This window comes from Schistocerca cancellata, chromosome 2, assembly GCF_023864275.1.
Source record: "Schistocerca cancellata isolate TAMUIC-IGC-003103 chromosome 2, iqSchCanc2.1, whole genome shotgun sequence".
In the NCBI taxonomy this organism is placed as follows: Eukaryota; Metazoa; Arthropoda; class Insecta; order Orthoptera; family Acrididae; genus Schistocerca; species Schistocerca cancellata.
The window spans coordinates 480,932,251-480,953,735 of NC_064627.1; the positions used below are offsets into that span (position 1 = coordinate 480,932,251).

The 21,485-nt window shown below is 42.4% G+C and overlaps 1 protein-coding gene across 1 annotated transcript in view; it reads right to left on the reverse strand.

The window, feature by feature from the left end:
* The window catches only part of LOC126155481 (uncharacterized), a 330,938-nt gene that overhangs the window by 73,984 nt on the left and 235,469 nt on the right, over positions 1-21,485 (reverse strand). The window contains 3 exon segments of the mRNA XM_049916231.1: positions 17,011-17,111; positions 18,512-18,643; positions 19,787-19,856. Coding sequence (XP_049772188.1) covers positions 17,011-17,111; positions 18,512-18,643; positions 19,787-19,856 — 303 coding nt within the window.

Genomic DNA, 21,485 nt, shown 5'->3' on the forward strand with positions numbered 1-21,485 from the left:
CTAGAGGCTACTAGTTGCTTCATGATTACTCTTTGTACGCCAGTTGATTCTGACATGAGAAGAAATCGGTTTTGTGTCCAAGGCACCCAGCCCATTCGTTTACGTTAGCTTTTGCTGCTTATGCACTTTTCTTTTTTACACTGTCTGCGAGCAGTAAAATTGCTCAAAAATGGCTTGGCAGCATCCATTAAGTGAGGAAAAAATTGAAAAACTGTTGTTAGAAAATTATTATTACAGACGAATGCAGATTCTAATTTTGTACCTGAAAGCGATCAAGACACAGAAAGTGAAATGAGTACAAAAAGCTTAAGAGCAAAGATCCCATCATTATTCCTGTCAAAAACATGAGTATACCCACTAACACTAATTGAGGTTCTCTATCAACTTGTGCGGTTGATTCCGGAGCCTCTTCCATTGAACCATCAATGTGCTATTTGTTGAGACACGGAAAAACTAAATGGCTGAAAACTGTTCCCAACCAAAATGTCCATACCAGATCTTACAATTTAATTATGCATTTGCTTGGTGCCAGTGTGGAAGCCAGGAATGCTAACATCACTGTTGAGAACTGGAAACTGTTCATCAACAATTATTTGCTCGATTTGATAATAGAGCACAAATACTTACATAAGTAACACAAAATCTCTTGAAAAAGCGTGACCCAAATACAGCAAGAAACTTGGGGGAAAAAAAGAGGAGTTTAAGGCATTTTTGGGTCTTTCATTCATTTCTAGCATTCTTCATGGAGGCAAAATGAATATGGATGAATTCTGGGATACTTATGACATCTGGACAGAAATATTCCCTACAGGTAAGTCACTGCAACGATTTAGTTTTCTTCCAAAATATTCACACAAGAAAGGCACATAAAAACAAGTGATAAGCTGACACATTTACATGATGTTACAGAGGGATTCACAAAAAACAGCAAAAGGCATTACACAACAAGTTAATATCCTACAGTTCATTAAATGTTGCTATATTCTGAGCATGTAGATTCCTTCAAAACCTGGAAAGTACGGGATACAAATATTTACCATGGCAGACATAAAAACATACTACGTATGAAATTTCGAAGTATATGCAGGACGACAACCTGTAGGTTTCTTCAAAGCGAGTAACACAGCTGACGATGCTGTGCTCAGACTTGTAGAGCCACCGAAGGGAACAGAAAGGAATATTATCCTTGACAATTGGTTCACAAGCAACACTCCTGCTAGAGAACTCTTCAGAGATTATAAGCAGACACTCATAGGAACATAAAGCAAGAATAAATGAGAAACTCCTTTCGAATTTTTGTCTCACAAAAGCAGAGAAATACATTTGCTCATATTTATATTCAGTGACAATTTCACATTGGTGTCAAATGTGCCAAGGAAAAACAAAAGTGTAATTTTGCTATCAACAACACATACAAACAATAAAATCAATGACGAAACAGGTAATATGAAGAAGCCAGAGATTATTACATTCGAAACCTCAACAATGAGTGGAGTGGATGTAGCTGATGCCATCTGTTCCGAATAAAATGTTGAAACACAAACAAGACTGCTCATTGTGCATATTTTATGTCATTTTGAACAATGCCAGTATAAATGCACTTGTAATACGCAAAGCAAACACAGGACTAGGTATTTCAAGAAGGCCATTTCTCAAGCAACTGGCACAGAAAGCTAACTGGAAGAATCTCCCGAGGAACATTCACCAGCTAGCACCAAGGCTATCTGGGATTACCACTGAGAAGGAAGCATCCCAGAAGGCAAATGGGGTTGTTGTTATAGAGATAAAGAAAAATAAGAAAACATTTTGTAAAAGTTGTTGAAACTTGCTTAGTCTGTCTCATACTGTAATGTTATGTGATGGCTGTGCAGAAAACACAGATCAGTAATGGTGTATCATAATGAGTTGACAATGTGTAATATTGTTTGTTACAAAACTACCTTCATAGCTTGTAAGAATGTGAAGTTTATATATATATATATATATATATATATATATGTGTGTGTCTGTGTATATGAGGATGGATATGTGTGTGTGTGCGAGTGTATACCTGTCGTTTTTTCCCCCTAAGGTAAGTCTTTCCGCTCCCGGGATTGGAATGACTCCTTACCCTCTCCCTTAAAACCCAAATCCTTTTGTCTTTCCCTCTCCTTCCCTCTTTCCTGACGAGGCAACCATTGGTTGCGAAAGCTAGATTTTGTGTGTATGTTTGTGTGTCTATCGACCTGCCAGCGCTTTTGTTTGGTAAGTCTCATCATCTTTCTTTTTAAATATATTTTTCCCACGTGGAATGTTTCCCTCTATTTTATATATATATATATATATATATATATATATATATATATATATATATATATATATATATATAGATAGTTATAATAGAAGGAAACATTCCATGAAGGAAAAATATCCCTAAAAACAAAGATGATGTGACTTACCAAATGGAAGTGCTGGCAGGTCGACAGACACACAAACGAACACAAACATACACACAAAATTCAAGCTTTCGCAACAAACTGTTGCCTCATCAGGAAAGAGGGAAGGAGAGGGAAAGACGAAAGGATGTGGGTTTTAAGGGAGAGGGTAAGGAGTCATTCCAGTCCCGGGAGCGGAAAGACTTACCTTATGGGGAAAAAAGGACGGGAATACACTCGCACACACACACATATCCATCCACACATATACAGACACAAGCAGACATATTTAAAGACAAAGAGTTTGGGCAGAGATGTCAGTCGAGGCAGAAGTGCAGAGGCAAAGATGTTGTTGAATGACAGGTGAGGTATGAGTGGCGGCAACTTGAAATTAGCGGAGATTGAGGCCTGGTGGATAACGGGAAGAGAGGATATATTGAAGAGCAAGTTCCCATCTCCGGAGTTCGGATAGGTTGGTGTTAGTAGGAAGTATCCAGATAACCCGGACGGTGTAACACTGCGCCAAGATGTGCTGCTCGTGCACCAAGGCATGTTTAGCCACAGGGTGATCCTCATTACCAACAAACACTGTCTGCCTGTGTCCATTCATGCGAATGGACAGTTTGTTGCTGGTCATTCCCACATAGAATGCATCACAGTGTAGGCAGGTCAGTTGGTAGATCACGTGGGTGTTTTCACACGTGGCTCTGCCTTTGATTGTGTACACCTTCCGGGTTACAGGACTGGAGTAGGTGGTGGTGGGAGGGTGCATGGGACAGGTTTTACACCGGGGGCGGTTACAAGGGTAGGAGCCAGAGGGTAGGGAAGGTGGTTTGGGGATTTCATAGGGATGTACTAAGAGGTTACGAAGGTTAGGTGGACGGCGGAAAGACACTCTTGGTGGAGTGGGGAGGATTTCATGAAGGATGGATCTCATTTCAGGGCAGGATTTGAGGAAGTCGTATCCCTGCTGGAGAGCCACATTCAGAATCTGATCCAGTCCCGGAAAGTATCCTGTCACAAGTGGGGCACTTTTGTGGTTCTTCTGTGGGAGGTTCTGGGTTTGAGAGGATGAGGAAGTGGCTCTGGTTATTTGCTTCTGTACCAGGTTGGGAGGGTAGTTGCGGGATGCAAAAGCTGTTGTCAGGTTGTTGGTGTAATGCTTCAGGGATTCCGGACTGGAGCAGATTCGTTTGCCACGAAGACCTAGGCTGTAGGGAAGGGACCGTTTGATGTGGAATGGGTGGCAGCTGTCGTAATGGAGTTACTGTTGCTTGTTGGTGGGTTTGATGTGGACGGACGTGTGAAGCTGGCCATTGGACAGGTGAAGGTCAACATCAAGGAAAGTGGCATGGGATTTGGAGTAGGACCAGGTGAATCTGATGGAACCAAAGGAGTTGAGGTTGGAGAGGAAATTCTGGAGTTCTTCTTCACTGTGAGTCCAGATCATGAAGATGTCATCAATAAATCTGTACCAAACTTTGGGTTGGCAGGCCTGGGTAACCAAGAAGGCTTCCTCTAGGCGACCCATGAATAGGTTGGCGTACGAGGGGGCCATCCTGGTACCCATGGCTGTTCCCTTTAATTGTTGGTATGTCTGGTCTTCAAAAGTGAAGAAGTTGTGGGTCAGGATGAAGCTGGCTAAGGTAATGAGGAAAGAGGTTTTAGGTAGGGTGGCAGGTGATCGGCGTGAAAGGAAGTGCTCCATCGCAGCGAGGCCCTGGACGTGCGGGATATTTGTGTATAAGGAAGTGGCATCAATGGTTACAAGGATGGTTTCTGGGGGTAACGGATTGGGTAAGGATTCCAGGCGTTCGAGAAAGTGGTTGGTGTCTTTGATGAAGGATGGGAGACTGCATGTAATGGGTTGAAGGTGTTGATCTACGTAGGCAGAGATACGTTCTGTGGGGGCTTGGTAACCAGCTACAATGGGGCGGCCGGGATGATTGGGTTTGTGAATTTTAGGAAGAAGGTAGAAGGTAGGGGTGCGGGGTGTCGGTGGGGTCAGGAGGTTGATGGAGTCAGGTGAAAGGTTTTGTAGGGGGCCTAAGGTTCTGAGGATTCCTTGAAGCTCTGCCTGGACATCAGGAATGGGATTACCTTGGCAAACTTTGTATGTGGAGTTGTCTGAAAGCTGACGCAGTCCCTCAGCCACATACTCCCGACGATCAAGTACCACGGTCGTGGAACCCTTGTCCGCCGGAAGAATGACAATGGACCGGTCAGCCTTCAGATCACGGATAGCCTGGGCTTCAGCAGTGGTGATGTTGGGAGTAGGATTAAGGTTTTTTAAGAAGGATTGAGAGGCAAGGCTGGAAGTCAGAAATTCCTGGAAGGTTTGGAGAGGGTGATTTTGAGGAAGAGGAGGTGGGTCCCGCTGTGACGGAGGACGGAACTGTTCCAGGCAGGGTTCAATTTGGATAGTGTCTTGGGGAGTTGGATCATTAGGGGTAGGATTAGGATCATTTTTCTTCGTGGCAAAGTGATACTTCCAGCAGAGAGTACGAGTGTAGGATAGTAAATCTTTGACGAGGGCTGTTTGGTTGAATCTGGGAGTGTGGCTGAAGGTGAGGCCTTTGGATAGGACAGAGGTTTCGGATTGGGAGAGAGGTTTGGAGGAAAGGTTAACTACTGAATTAGGGTGTTGTGGTGCCAGATTGTGTTGATCGGAATTTTGAGGTTTTGGAGGGAGTGGAGCTGGAAGTGGGACATTGAGTAGATGGGAGAGACTGGGTTTGTGTGCAATGAGAGGTGGTTGAGGTTTGCTGGAAAGGTTGTGAAGGGTGAGTGAGTTGCCTTTCCGGAGGTGGGAAACCAGGAGATTGGATAGTTTTTTGAGGTGAAGGGTGGCATGCTGTTCTAATTGGCGGTTGGCCTGTAGGAGGATGCTCTGAATAGCCGGTGTGGATGTGGGAGAGGAAAGATTGAGGACTTTTATTAAGGATAGGAGTTGACGGGTGTGTTCATTGGCTGAGTTGATGTGTAGGTGAAGGATTAGGTGGGTGAGGGCAATGGATTGTTCAGTTTGGAACTGGTATAGGGACTGATGGAAAGAAGGGTTGCAGCCAGAGATGGGAACTTTAAGTGTGAGGCCTTTGGGGGTTATGCCAAATGTCAGACAAGCCTGAGAAAATAAAATATGTTTCCTCTCTTCCCGTTATCCACCAGGCCTCAATCTCCGCTAATTTCAAGTTGCCGCCACTCCTACCTCACCTGTCATTCAACAACATCTTTGCCTCTGCACTTCTGCCTCGACTGACATCTCTGCCCAAACTCTTTGTCTTTAAATATGTCTGCTTGTGTCTGTATATGTGTGGATGGATATGTGTGTGTGTGTGCGCGAGTGTATACCCATCCTTTGTTCCCCATAAGGTAAGTCTTTCCGCTCCCGGGACTGGAATGACTCCTTACCCTCTCCCTTAAAACCCACATCCTTTCGTCTTTCCCTCTCCTTCCCTCTTTCCTGATGAGGCAACAATTTGTTGCGAAAGCTTGAATTTTGTGTGTATGTTTGTGTTCGTTTGTGTCTGTCGACCTGCCAGCACTTTCATTTGGTAAGTCACATCATCTTTGTTTTTAGGTATATTTTTCCTTCATGGATTGTTTCCTTCTATTATAACCATATCATTAATTTGAACCCAACAATTACGTTTGTTATTGTCGCCTTTGCATTTCGAAATCTTTCCTGTCGTCTTATTTCTCTTTTTTCTCTTTCTGTTTTTACCAGTAGTTTCACTTTGTATTCACCTTCCCCTTTTGCCGTAATCTACTATACAATTTTATCCCGCCTATATACGCTCAACAATACGTAACCCACTTCCCAACCATAACCAAATAATTTTATTTTCCGCTTTCAACACTACCGCTGCTATAAAATCCACCGTTTCTAGTTCAATAACAGCTGCTTTCACGTATTTAACAACCATTTCGGCTAGTTCTAATAACTTTAACTTTATTTCCACTTCCGTTTTTCGCACATCACTGATCATTTTAGCCGATCCCCACAGGTTTTAACGTCATTATTTCTACAATTGTTAGCCCCATTTTCGTAATCTTTCACCACAACACCACTCCTTTAATACGTTTTTTCAAAATTTTCTCAAAATTTTCCCGAATTTCTCCGTCCTTTAACGTGATTTAGCGGCAACACAACCATCTAACCTTTTTGCACATCGCTGTCTACCAACCCAAGTTCACCACAGGATCAACTTAACCAACACTTTTTCGCCTTTTTTCATACCAGATCTCCAACTGCTTTCTAGTTCACCTTCATCTCTCCCCATATATTTCTATCTTTCTTTTTCATTTCAACCTCATGTTAAACTTTCCACCTTCTAATACCATGTCACCCTCACAACACCCCCACAACGACCCCATTAAGTTTTATTTACATTCCCTCCGCAAACATGCCTTCACCCTAGCCAGATTACGCTCACATATTTTATTTTCTCAGGCTTGTCTGACATTTGGCATAACCCCCAAAGGCCTCACACTTAAAGTTCTCATCTCTGGCTGCAACCCTTCTTTCCATCAGTCCCTATACCAGTTCCAAACTGAACAATCCATTGCCCTCACCCACCTAATCCTTCACCTACACATCAACTCAGCCAATGAACACACCCGTCAACTCCTATCCTTAATAAAAGTCCTCAATCTTTCCTCTCCCACATCCACACCGGCTATTCAGAGCATCCTCCTACAGGCCAACCGCCAATTAGAACAGCATGCCACCCTTCACCTCAAAAAACTATCCAATCTCCTGGTTTCCCACCTCCGGAAAGGCAACTCACTCACCCTTCACAACCTTTCCAGCAAACCTCAACCACCTCTCATTGCACACAAACCCAGTCTCTCCCATCTACTCAATGTCCCACTTCCAGCTCCACTCCCTCCAAAACCTCAAAATTCCGATCAACACAATCTGGCACCACAACACCCTAATTCAGTAGTTAACCTTTCCTCCAAACCTCTCTCCCAATCCGAAACCTCTGTCCTATCCAAAGGCCTCACCTTCAGCCACACTCCCAGATTCAACCAAACAGCCCTCGTCAAAGATTTACTATCCTACACTCGTACTCTCTGCTGGAAGTATCACTTTGCCACGAAGAAAAATGATCCTAATCCTACCCCTAATGATCCAACTCCCCAAGACACTATCCAAATTGAACCCTGCCTGGAACAGTTCCGTCCTCCGTCACAGCGGGACCCACCTCCTCTTCCTCAAAATCACCCTCTCCAAACCTTCCAGGAATTTCTGACTTCCAGCCTTGCCTCTCAATCCTTCTTAAAAAACCTTAATCCTACTCCCAACATCACCACTGCTGAAGCCCAGGCTATCCGTGATCTGAAGGCTGACCGGTCCATTGTCATTCTTCCGGCGGACAAGGGTTCCACGACCGTGGTACTTGATCGTCGGGAGTATGTGGCTGAGGGACTGCGTCAGCTTTCAGACAACTCCACATACAAAGTTTGCCAAGGTAATCCCATTCCTGATGTCCAGGCAGAGCTTCAAGGAATCCTCAGAACCTTAGGCCCCCTACAAAACCTTTCACCTGACTCCATCAACCTCCTGACCCCACCGACACCCCGCACCCCTACCTTCTACCTTCTTCCTAAAATTCACAAACCCAATCATCCCGGCCGCCCCATTGTAGCTGGTTACCAAGCCCCCACAGAACGTATCTCTGCCTACGTAGATCAACACCTTCAACCCATTACATGCAGTCTCCCATCCTTCATCAAAGACACCAACCACTTTCTCGAACGCCCTGGAATCCTTACCCAATCCGTTACCCCCAGAAACCATCCTTGTAACCATTGATGCCACTTCCTTATACACAAATATCCCGCACGTCCAGGGCCTCGCTGCGATGGAGCACTTCCTTTCACGCCGATCACCTGCCACCCTACCTAAAACCTCTTTCCTCATTACCTTAGCCAGCTTCATCCTGACCCACAACTTCTTCACTTTTGAAGACCAGACATACCAACAATTAAAGGGAACAGCCATGGGTACCAGGATGGCCCCCTCGTACGCCAACCTATTCATGGGTCGCCTAGAGGAAGCCTTCTTGGTTACCCAGGCCTGCCAACCCAAAGTTTGGTACAGATTTATTGATGACATCCTCATGATCTGGACTCACAGTGAAGAAGAACTCCAGAATTTCCTCTCCAACCTCAACTCCTTTGGTTCCATCAGATTCACCTGGTCCTACTCCAAATCCCATGCCACTTTCCTTGATGTTGACCTTCACCTGTCCAATGGCCAGCTTCACACGTCCGTCCACATCAAACCCACCAACAAGCAACAGTAACTCCATTACGACAGCTGCCACCCATTCCACATCAAACGGTCCCTTCCCTACAGCCTAGGTCTTCGTGGCAAACGAATCTGCTCCAGTCCGGAATCCCTGAAGCATTACACCAACAACCTGACAACAGCTTTCGCATCCCGCAACTACCCTCCCGACCTGGTACAGAAGCAAATAACCAGAGCCACTTCCTCATCCTCTCAAACCCAGAACCTCCCACAGAAGAACCACAAAAGTGCCCCACTTGTGACAGGATACTTTCCGGGACTGGATCAGATTCTGAATGTGGCTCTCCAGCAGGGATACGACTTCCTCAAATCCTGCCCTGAAATGAGATCCATCCTTCATGAAATCCTCCCCACTCCACCAAGAGTGTCTTTCCGCCGTCCACCTAACCTTCGTAACCTCTTAGTACATCCCTATGAAATCCCCAAACCACCTTCCCTACCCTCTGGCTCCTACCCTTGTAACCGCCCCCGGTGTAAAACCTGTCCCATGCACCCTCCCACCACCACCTACTCCAGTCCTGTAACCCGGAAGGTGTACACAATCAAAACGTGTGAAAGCACCCACGTGATCTACCAACTGACCTGCCTACACTGTGATGCATTCTATGTGGGAATGACCAGCAACAAACTGTCCATTCGCATGAATGGACACAGGCAGACAGTGTTTGTTGGTAATGAGGATCACCCTGTGGCTAAACATGCCTTGGTGCACGACCAGCACATCTTGGCGCAGTGTTACACCGTCCGGGTTATCTGGATACTTCCTATTAACACCAACCTATCCGAACTCCGGAGATGGGAACTTGCTCTTCAATATATCCTCTCTTCCCGTTATCCACCAGGCCTCAATCTCCGCTAATTTCAAGTTGCCGCCACTCATACCTCACCTGTCATTCAACAACATCTTTGCCTCTGCACTTCTGCCTCGACTGACATCTCTGCCCAAACTCTTTGTCTTTAAATATGTCTGCTTGTGTCTGTATATGTGTGGATGGATATGTGTGTGTGCGAGTGTATACCCGTCCTTTTTTCCCCATAAGGTAAGTCTTTCCGCTCCCGGGACTGGAATGACTCCTTACCCTCTCCCTTAAAACCCACATCCTTTCGTCTTTCCCTCTCCTTCCCTCTTTCCTGATGAGGCAACAGTTTGTTGCGAAAGCTTGAATTTTGTGTGTATGTTTGTGTTCGTTTGTGTGTCTGTCGACCTGCCAGCACTTTCATTTGGTAAGTCACATCATCTTTGTTTTTAGGTATATTTTTCCTTCATGGATTGTTTCCTTCTATTATAACCATATATATATATATATATATATATATATATATATATATATATATTAAATTTTCAAGAATGTTTTTAAATACTGAATAATTTGATTTTGAGATTTTCGGACGAATACTACCTTATCTAAGACATTTATGATAAACTTAAATACTAATAAACAGTAAAGGCAGTATTTTAGACACTGCTGTTGAAGAGTTTTGTCTTACATCTTCTCTGTCATTTCATGAGAGAATATAACATAATAGTATTAACATTTACATGTTACATTGTGAGACAATGCACAGCCTAAGTTTCCTTGGGCCTGCCCCATTCCAATTGCTTTAAGAGACAAAGCAGCCAGTGAACTGAAAGAATTGCAAGATAATGGTGTAATTGCTGCCTTTCAAGCTAGTCAATGGGCAAGTCCTCTCATTTTGTTGCCTAAGCATTCTGGTCACATTCACATTTGTGTTGACTTCAAGTCTTCAACCCACAGACAACAGTTGGTACTCATCCGTTACCTCACCATGAGGAACTCGTGGACAGGCTTGGTACAGGACGTTACTTTTCCAAGAAAGATTTGTGTGATGCCTACTTGCAAATTCCACTGCACGAAGGATGACAGGAAGTGTATGTTGTAAATATACACTTAGGACTGTTCAACTATTTGCATTTGCACTTTGGCAATGCTTCTGCACCTGCACATTATTTGGAATAGCTGACTTCAAAAGTGCCATTTTGCTCAAACTACCTTGAGGATATCATCGTCTCAGGTCGTACAACAGAGGAACATATTGCCAATTTGCATACTCTTTTTTTGAGTGTTGTCAGAAAAATGACTCAAGTGTCATCTCGAAAAATGTGACTTTTTTTGAACTGAACTACAGTACTTAGGTCATGTGATAAACAGTCAGGGTGTGCAGGTTGTAGGCGACTGACATTTCCTCTTGGTCTCTTGATTTGTGTAGCAGTCAAGGATCTTCAAACCCTGGATTTTCTTTTCATCCCTGAAAATGATGCAGTCTGGTGAACAGTGTGACTGTCACTCCCCACAGCTGATGAAGCTGGGAAGAGGGGCACAAAGATTGTTCTTGTATAACTGGTGACCAAGCTCCTACAGACTGAGTTGACATTGCAATGAGAAGACATGTACGAATTGCATGTATTTGTAGTACCATATGGATGTAAGAATATACGGTTTGACATCACTGCAATAAACCATCACCTTTACCTTCTCAGGCAAGTTACCTTTAAAGGCCATGATAAAGGCTCCAGTATCCACTCCATTATGTTTTGGTCTCTGCAGGACCTAGTCACTCAAAATTAGCATGTAATTCACCATCAGTCCATAAAAAGGAGACATCTATGGAAAATGGTACCTTGTATCATAACGTGACATGAATACACCAGGCTCGTTGCAGGTGAGCAGTGTCCATTACTCAGTAGTGTCCATTACTGAGTCTGGAATACTCTTGAACTATCTTATGTTTGTAATGCTGTTATATTCTGGAATACTCAGTGTTCGCATGAAGGGGCACACTCCATCCAAAAGGTCAGCTCTGATCTGGCTGTCCTGAGGTGTCAGTAATAAACGTGCTTCCAGTTGTAAGTGCTGTGCTTAATTGATGACCTCAGCCTTTTTTATTTGAAATTGGGAACTCCAGGTTGGAATATTAACATTGTAGGAAAAGGCAGATTGCTAATTACCATGGGGATGACACGTTAAGTTGCAGACAGGCACAATTAAAAGATACTTATACATAAGCTATAAGCCACGGCCTTCATCAGTAAAAGGAAGAGAAACACAAGCCATTCATTCACACAAGCACGCATCCTCAAGCACATATGATTGCCAACTCCGGCAGCTCGGACCAGAGTTGGTCTGAGCTGCTCGAGTTGGCAGTCATATGTGCATGATGGGTGCTTGCTTGTGTAAATGAACGATGTGTTTCTCTTTCCTTTTCTGATGAAGGCTGTGGCCAATAGCTGATACATAAATGTCTTCATTATGGCTATCTGCAACTTAATATGTAATCTTTACACTAAGTAGCAACCAATCTTTTCCTACATTGTTGATTTGAACATGGCAATGCAACTACTGCCGGTTTACAAAACTGTGACTGTTTTCAAATATGGAGTGCATTATTTTGCTTTCTTTGCATTTTATACTGTTTTTATTAAGCACATATAAGGTCACACCAATTCTTCATCTGTCATTGCATACTCAACCAGGGTATGCTTAAAATTACATTACAAATTTCATTCAAAAGATCCTCTCCAATATTTTCCTCCCACAGGGGTAGTTTAATCCATATTTAGTTTTTGAAAAACTTTTCACAAGATGCTTTAGACCTTCTGAATGCCCATGCGTGGAAAAGCTATGTGTAAGTGTGGTTATATACAGTATAGCTACCAATGTTACCAAATGAATGCAAAAGCAAGACATTCTGGAAAGAATGTCAGGTGGTCTTTTGTGTCTAAAAGTCACTGAAAGCTGCAAGTACACTTCACAGTCTGAAGCTGGCATATCATTTATTTGAGAACTGTAATTTTCTCAGCAACAGTGGTATATATTTCAGAATAAAATTCTGTCATCAGTTACACAATTAGGAAATTTATTTCACTTTACTAATTTCAACAGATTAACTTATCATTGTCAGAAGCCTAGAAAATTTGGGATATTATTAATCATTAGAACTTGCCCATACATGCATGTAAACTATAAAAGTGTATTACAAAAACTTATTTAATATTAGTTTGACAGATGTCAATATCTTCTTCACAGAAGCATAATGCCACGATATGTTGATAAAAGTATATATTGTATGTGACAATTACAAACACAGATTGATAATTTACAGTAAATTAATCATATGGCTGAATGTTATTCTGAAATACACTCCTGGAAATTGAAATAAGAACACCGTGAATTCATTGTCCCAGGAAGGGGAAACTTTATTGACACATTCCTGGGGTCAGATACATCACATGATCACACTGACAGAACCACAGGCACATAGACACAGGCAACAGAGCATGCACAATGTCGGCACTAGTACAGTGTATATCCACCTTTCGCAGCAATGCAGGCTGCTATTCTCCCATGGAGACGATCGTAGAGATGCTGGATGTAGTCCTGTGGAACGGCTTGCCATGCTATTTCCACCTGGCGCCTCAGTTGGACCAGCGTTCGTGCTGGACGTGCAGACCGCGTGAGACGACGCTTCATCCAGTCCCAAACATGCTCAATGGGGGACAGATCCGGAGATCTTGCTGGCCAGGGTAGTTGACTTACACCTTCTAGAGCATGTTGGGTGGCACGGGATACATGCGGACGTGCATTGTCCTGTTGGAACAGCAAGTTCCCTTGCCGGTCTAGGAATGGTAGAACGATGGGTTCGATGACGGTTTGGATGTACCATGCACTATTCAGTGTCCCCTCGACGATCACCAGTGGTGTACGGCCAGTGTAGGAGATCGCTCCCCACACCATGATGCCGGGTGTTGGCCCTGTGTGCCTCGGTCGTATGCAGTCCTGATTGTGGCGCTCACCTGCACGGCGCCAAACACGCATACGACCATCATTGGCACCAAGGCAGAAGCGACTCTCATCGCTGAAGACGTCACGTCTCCATTCGTCCCTCCATTCACGCCTGTCGCGACACCACTGGAGGCGGGCTGCACGATGTTGGGGCGTGAGCGGAAGACGGCCTAACGGTGTGTGGGACCGTAGCCCAGCTTCATGGAGACGGTTGCGAATGGTCCTCGCCGATACCCCAGGAGCAACAGTGTCCCTAATTTGCTGGGAAGTGGCGGTGCGGTCCCCTACGGCACTGCGTAGGATCCTACGGTCCTGGCGTGCATCCGTGCGTCGCTGTGGTCCGGTCCCAGGTCGACGGGCATGTGCATCTTCCGCCGACCACTGGCGACAACATCGATGTACTGTGGAGACCTCACGCCCCACGTGTTGAGCAATTCGGCGGTACGTCCACCCGGCCTCCCGCATGCCCACTATACGCCCTCGCTCAAAGTCCGTCAACTGCACATACGGTTCACGTCCACGCTGTCACGGCATGCTACCAGTGTTAAAGACTGCGATGGAGCTCCGTATGCCACGGCAAACTGGCTGACACTGACGGCGGCGGTGCACAAATGCTGCGCAGCTAGCGCCATTCGACGGCCAACACCGCGGTTCCTGGTGTGTCCGCTGTGCCGTGCGTGTGATCATTGCTTGTACAGCCCTCTCGCAGTGTCCGGAGCAAGTATGGTGGGTCTGACACATCGGTGTCAATGTGTTCTTTTTTCCATTTCCAGGAGTGTAATTTAATTAACTGCAACAACAAACTAAGAAATTAGAAGTAGTTTCCACGGAGCAATATGCTTTTATTTTATCCATTGTGGTTAGAGAACACCACAGCTGTTCTCATAAATTACACTGCAGCAAATACTGCAACTAGCCACAAGGTTTTCCAAAATGTTTTTATTGAATTGTTGCTAGTTTCGGGCCTGAGTGCTCCAAATTTTACACGGCCACACTGATAGGAGTTTCGACGTATTTTGTAAATACATGAATGCTCTCTGGCTCAACAACCTAAATAAGTCAACTGTTGCTACTCAAATGGCCCAACATGTAAACACAGAGATAAGCATTGAAGAAAACTTACAGATATTATATTTTACCAAAAAAAAGGAATACAGATGAATTTATTAGAGGAATTAGAAATGCACAACTGCATTCACAACAAACCTGACTGCATACTGAATGATCAACCAGAATTTAAAAAACAAGTGTACCTCCAAAATTTCATAGAACTTCTATAGTTTGAAATAATTATTAATTTGACTGAGAGAAAATTCTACATTGGCTATTGTCAGCATCTTTCAAACCTAAATAATTAAATGTATACCTCTATAAAATTATCTGTACTATGAAGAAATATCTTTCCAATAACTCTGTAAATGTGCCATATTTGTACACGTTTCACAATCTTTGGCACATCAAACCAGCAGCTGAAACAAATGTATCTGCCATTTTGTATTTGGTTCAGTCCATTGATCAGCATGAATCATGCAAAAAAATGAAACCTCTGTCATGTAATAAGTAAAGGACGGCTTTTCATGAGGTGAGTACAATGTCTAGAACATATGTAAGTGTAAAACTTGCAAAGAAGTTAATGCTATTATCTGACAAAGGGCTCAAGCCTAAAAGTAGTAATGGTGCAAGAAAAGCATTTTAAAAAAATTGTGGCTTGTTGCAGTATTTCCTAAGATATAAATTATACGGTTTTATTTTCATAATCTGTAATGCGACTGATATCTGAATACCAAGACTGGAATTCAATTTGGCAGGTTTTTAAAAATAGCATTTTTCAGGAAACATCTAAGTGACAAAAATGCTATCCTTTAGGAACACATACAGGAGTTGAACAGAAATATGGAACCCCTGAAAGAAATGCTCACTTGAACATAAATGTACATGCTAACCAAGCCTTCAGGTTGCACTGTTATATTTGACGGTTAATGGCACCTGTGCAATGTCCTTAATACATTGCACAAATCAGTCAAGGTCAGAACAGTGTTCTGTGTAGGTTTTAGGGCACAATGTCAGAGCTAAGAGCATTCAAATGTAAGTAAATTGATTGTGCTCATACATTGTGTGCTTCTGTAACAAGAGTGTCAAAAGAGTTTGTGCCATGTGGCATCTCATCAGAGATTTATACCGCATACAAAGATAGCTGAAAAACATCATTGGCTAAAACACAATGTGGACAAAGGCATGTGATTGTGATAAGCGATCACTGAACAGTAGTCCGATGAAAAATAAAGAGGACGACAGCTGCAGAAGTCACTACAGAAAGAATTGTTGCACTCACAAACTCCATTAGCACACAAGTAAAATGAAGGTAGCGCCATACACAGGCAACTTGCAGGATGAGCTGGAATTCCAAAACCACTCTCCAGTGATGCAAATGCCCTTAACAGCAAAACATTGAGCCAAAACCACAAAAATCGGACTATGGAGCAATGGAAGAAAGTTATTTGATCATGTGAGCCTTGTTTCACAGTGCTTCCAACTTCTGGTGGAGTTTATGTTCCAAGAGTGAAACTATTACCTGAACTTGCCACTATTTTGCAGGAAAAATGGTGTAAGATTCCATTGAATACCATACAGGACCCATATTTATCCATTCCAAGACAACTGGAAGGTGTTCTGAATACCAATAGGTTTTCTAAATCATGTTATGCATGGTCACAAGTTGTTTTTGGTGTTTTCATATTTTCTGTTATGTTCTGTTACGATTTGAGCAGCCATCTCATGTTATTCCAGGGGCCCGACGACTACTCTGCACAGTCGTATTACTGTCATGTATTATGTGACCATTTTGGCTGACCAGTTCTATCGCATAGCACAATGTTTGTTCTCCAATGGTAATGCTGTGTTCCAACACAACAGAGCCCCTGTTCACATAGCTTGTATTGTTGGGACTGGTTTTGTGAGGACAAGGATGAATTTCCCCATTGTTTAGGACAAGTTTTGTGAGTACAAGGATGAACTGTCCCATCTCCCTTGGCCACCACAGTCACTAGACCTCAACATTATTGAGCGTTTGTGGTCTGCTATGGAGAGAAGATGGTGTGATCCCTATCCCCCTCCTTTACTATTACCTGACCTTGCCACTATTTTGCAGGAAGAATGGTGTAAGATTCCCTTGGATACAATACAGGACCTGTATTTACCCATTACAGGACAACTGGAAGGTGTTCTGAATACCAACAGGTTTTCGAAATCATGTTAGGCATGGTAACAAGTTGTTTTTTGTTGTTTTCATATTTTCGTCCAAACCCTGTAAATGTAAATAATAATTGTGACATTAAATATTCCATCACTTGCCGTCAGAAAAATTCATACCTACTGATGTGCATAAAGATTTGTCTGGTAATCAACCTTATTAACAAATACAAAACCAGTATTAACAAATATACAAATCATAAAGATGAAACAACTAAAAGCTTACCTCGCACTCTGCTGTCACAATCATCTCTAGAGAAGTTATGAAATGTGTCATTTTCTTCAAAAACTTGTGTCAAGCTTTCAACCATTACACACAAAACTTGCCTGAAAAATAAACATTTAGCAGTATTATTCACTATTGCTCCTAGTAACAGAATTACCAAGTACAGCAATGAAAATAATGAGACATGAATTAGAAATGTAATGAAAAATGTATGTTGAAAAACCTCTATAAATGGAAGTACACTAGTCGTATTAGAATCAAAATGCATCCTTATCTATGCTCTCTTGTTATTTAAGAAGTAATTTGAAGTATGTGAAACAGTCATGAGAAATGAAGTAGTAGGATTCTCAATCCCCAAACATTTGGATAGCCACTGCCTTGGGGTGTTTGTCTATTATGAAGACTGGCCGATTACTGTGAAAGTACTTTCTAATCTCATGTTCCTCTTGGACACATTGGAACCGCTGGAAGAGGTACAATGTGGAGGCCTACATGTGATGAAGGATAACAACACATAAGACTGCTGAGGCTTCAACAGCCCTGGACATAAATAGGAATACCCACAATGAACACTGTTTCAAAAATATCACCTTGCACAACAACAACTAGGATAGACAAATGTTTACCATATAGGTTAAGGATGATCCAAAACACATACTGATCAGCAGCAGATATTGCTGAAAATAAGTGAGACTGATAACAACCCTTCTTAGGGTTGGAACTAAAAGAAAATACTGCGTGAAAAGGATGCAAAGGATACAGCACAGATCAGGCAAAATAAACAGGACATACAAGAAATAAAAATCAACCACAATGTGGAAGAAATGAATTAAAAACTCCAAAATAATTTAAAGCTACTTATACATATTCACTGATCAACAGTTCAGGTTTAGAATAAAAATGAACGCAAAAACTAAGTGTGCGTGGGAATCAGTCCTACCACATTTAAATTAATGAAGGCCTTTGTTACAGAGCAAGATGGTGAGTGGTTAAGGCAGTGAATTCTTATTTAAAGCAAGTTATGTTAACAGGCCTTCAGCTATCTTGATGTGCATTTTCCATGATTTTTGTAAATCACTTCTGACAAATATAAGGATGATTCCTATAACACAGCCGATATCCAATAGTCTGAACTAGTACTACATATCAAACAATTTTTTTCCAACAAAGTGGTAAAACAGCAATCTTCCTCCTTTTATGGGCCTTATTGTTGCAAAGCCACACTTAAAAACTCCAGAAAAAAGGAACTATTTCCAAATTTTAGCTTCATGTTTGGTTTTGTTTTTAAATCTCTCTTTGCCTATTCATTATTTACATCTAGACTGTTACTGTTTCTCTCACAATTCAAATGCATGTAAAATCCAGCAGCAACTACAAAAGTGGTAACTAAAGTAACTTTCATTTTTCTTCTGTGCATCAAGATATGTCATTAACATATATGAAATTCATAAAACATGGACAGGAGTATGCTGCGTTCAATGAGATCTGTTACATCTATTACCTTGCACGCTGCCTAGTAGTTTCTCGTGAGGGTGCAGCAGGAACCTGATCTCGATTTGCAGCTGTTCTTGGTAAATGTACAATACGCTGATACAGCCTCTCTGTTTCACATAGCTCAGTCTGCAATGCGGAACTAAAACATGGACAGCATAACTTATTCTAGGCAGGAGAGAATACATTAAAAGATAGCAAAATATTTAGATTAAAAATGTATATTTTTATGTACAAAACATTATCACCTTCCAGTTTGTTTCATGGTGAAACTTTTAGTTTACATTCAAATGCTACTCTAGAGAATACACAACGAAGAGACAGTCTTCAATATGCACACTTACACCACACCTAAAAAGGACAGTGGAGTGGAATGATTTAATGCACAATTTAAATACAGCAACCTATACTATATTAGTGATTCAAGCAAACTGTGTTCATTAATTTTCATTTCCCAGCACTAGTGAAGCAGGAGATGTCTTTATGTTTACAGATTTCTATTACTGTTGATGAAACCATCTGCAGGATATGGCATTCACTGAATTCCAAACTGTAATTAAAGTGGGGATGGAGGAGAGAAAGAGAGGGAGTGATGGGTGTGGTGCAACCCCCACCTCTTCAAACATGCAGCATGACTCTTGACCGCATGTTGTTCTTCATTAGCCTTTATCTGTTGCACCACCACCACCACCACCACCACCACCACCACCACCACCACCAATACGATCACACTCTTCTTAAAACTAATTGCTTTTTGACATTTGTAATGTGGCAGACACTTATCCCACGTCAGGTATTAGGCATGTCATTGTTAAAACTGATCATGAGGACTAGGCTGCCAACAAAGGCAGAGCATGTTTCTGCCCACAGCAGCCATTGTCAGTTAAACTGGTTACTGGAAGTACCGGGTAAAGGATTGCATGTGCGCACTACAGTAATTTAACACTGCAAATGAATTGACACTCTGCTATGGTGTGATGTATTAGAAAATAGCAGACAATTTGTGACGTTGAGAGTTGCAATTGAAGGAGCAAAGTTCCCAGCCATAAAGTGTCAACCAACAAATCATTTTAATCAGACTATACTACTGGTTTTCTGTAACAACTGTTCTGCTTAGTTTTCAGTTTAATACTCAATAATGGTTCCTAATTGTTTCCGAATCACAAAATAATGCCTTAACAGTTGATTATGAGCCTGTTACAGCTCCTAAGCATGGACATTTTAATATAGAACAAAAGCCAGTGATTTTTTCACAAATAAACAGTTATAGCATGTAGAACCTTACATGAGCCTCTCTGCTGCAACACTTGCTGCCTGCCCAGTGTAAGGTATTCCTTCATCTTCTGCATTTCTCTCTGGAAAAAAGAACAAAAACCATGCCATTACTCTTTTAAAAACATCACAGAAGAATGTATGCAATTTATTCTGTCTGCAAGCTTACCAATATTGTGCTGCTGAAATATTTAAACAGCCTGCACCAGCACACATGTGCACAAATGAGGGGTTGATGTGAGGACCGGAGGGAGAAATGGAGTGAGATGGAGGGCAGAGGGCAGATTGAGGACAAGTACTAGAAAAGGCTGAGGCCATGGGGCTGCAGGAATGGGTGATGATGTATTGTAGGGAGATTCTCTACCTGTGCAACTCAGTGAAACTGGTGTTAGGTGAGAATAAAACTTGCACAGGTAGTGAAGTGGCCACTAAATTCAATTACATTACATTACAAAGAGTGCTCCATCATCAGATATTCTAGTTGTATTATGGCCAGAGTTTTGAGGTGGTCATCCATCCAAGCAGATAACTAATTCACATTTATAGCAATATACAATCCCATGCAGCACTTTTAATGAAAGTGTTATATGAGAGGCCATTTTCACATGTAATCCTGCCTTTGATGGGCATAGAAAATACCAGTGACACAAATGGTGGGACGATGCATGGGGCAAATCTCGCACCTAAGTCTTCCATGGGATATGGCCTATTAGGCAACATCAGAAGGACCATAATGTTACAGAAGACACTATGTAAGTTGGATGGGCGGCACAATACTACTTTGGAAGGGTGGGAAAGATTGTATGCTAAAGAATTCTCATTTCAGAGCATGACAATAGGCAGTTAAATCCCGGTAAAAACTTACCATTTAACTGGTCCAGCCTTGGTGATGCTGAAAGGTGGCATAATTTTGTGGCTATGTCAGCAGAATTTGAGGAGTTTTAAATGAGGGCTGAGACAGTGCACAAGAGGTCTGTTTCTCAACAAGATTGGGAGAGTAGTTTCATTCTGAGCATAACTCTGTAAGATTTTCAAAATACGGTGAGCAACCACTGGGAATGAGGCATTTGTGCATGGCTAGTTTGAATCTGATGTGGTTTTGCTGGTGATTGCAGACTTCTGAACAGAGTAGTAAATGAGGACAGTGTCCACAGTATTCTCTGCCTAGTCAACCATCAATGCAACAATCATTATTCCAAAATTCCTGTAGGGAATAATAATAAATAAACTAAAGGCAACCACTCAACTTATGTGATGGCACAAAAAAACACTCAAGAGAAAACAGTATTCATGCTAGCTTTCATGCTTCTACTCTTTTTCTAGTAAAAGCACACACATAACCACACAGACACCCAAACATACGGCATGGCAAGACTGACTGTTGATTACTGAGAGCAGTTGCTTCAAGTAGATGGAGGTGGTGAGTGGGTCGGGAAGGACGCACAAGGCAAGAAAGGCGGCAGCAGAATCTTATATGCTTGACCCTTTAAAGTCCTTTCAACTTGTTGTGCAGTCATCTGTCAAACAGATCTGCCCCACATTACCCCACTGCACCCTTCTCACTTTAGTTCTTCCTTCCATCCCAGCTCTCTTCCGTCATCTACTCGAAGGCAATTGCCCTCAATAATCGATAAAAAGTCAGTCCCACTGTGGGTGAGTGCATTTGGGTGTCTGCGTGATTGTGTGCATGAAAAATTGTACCTTTGCTAGGG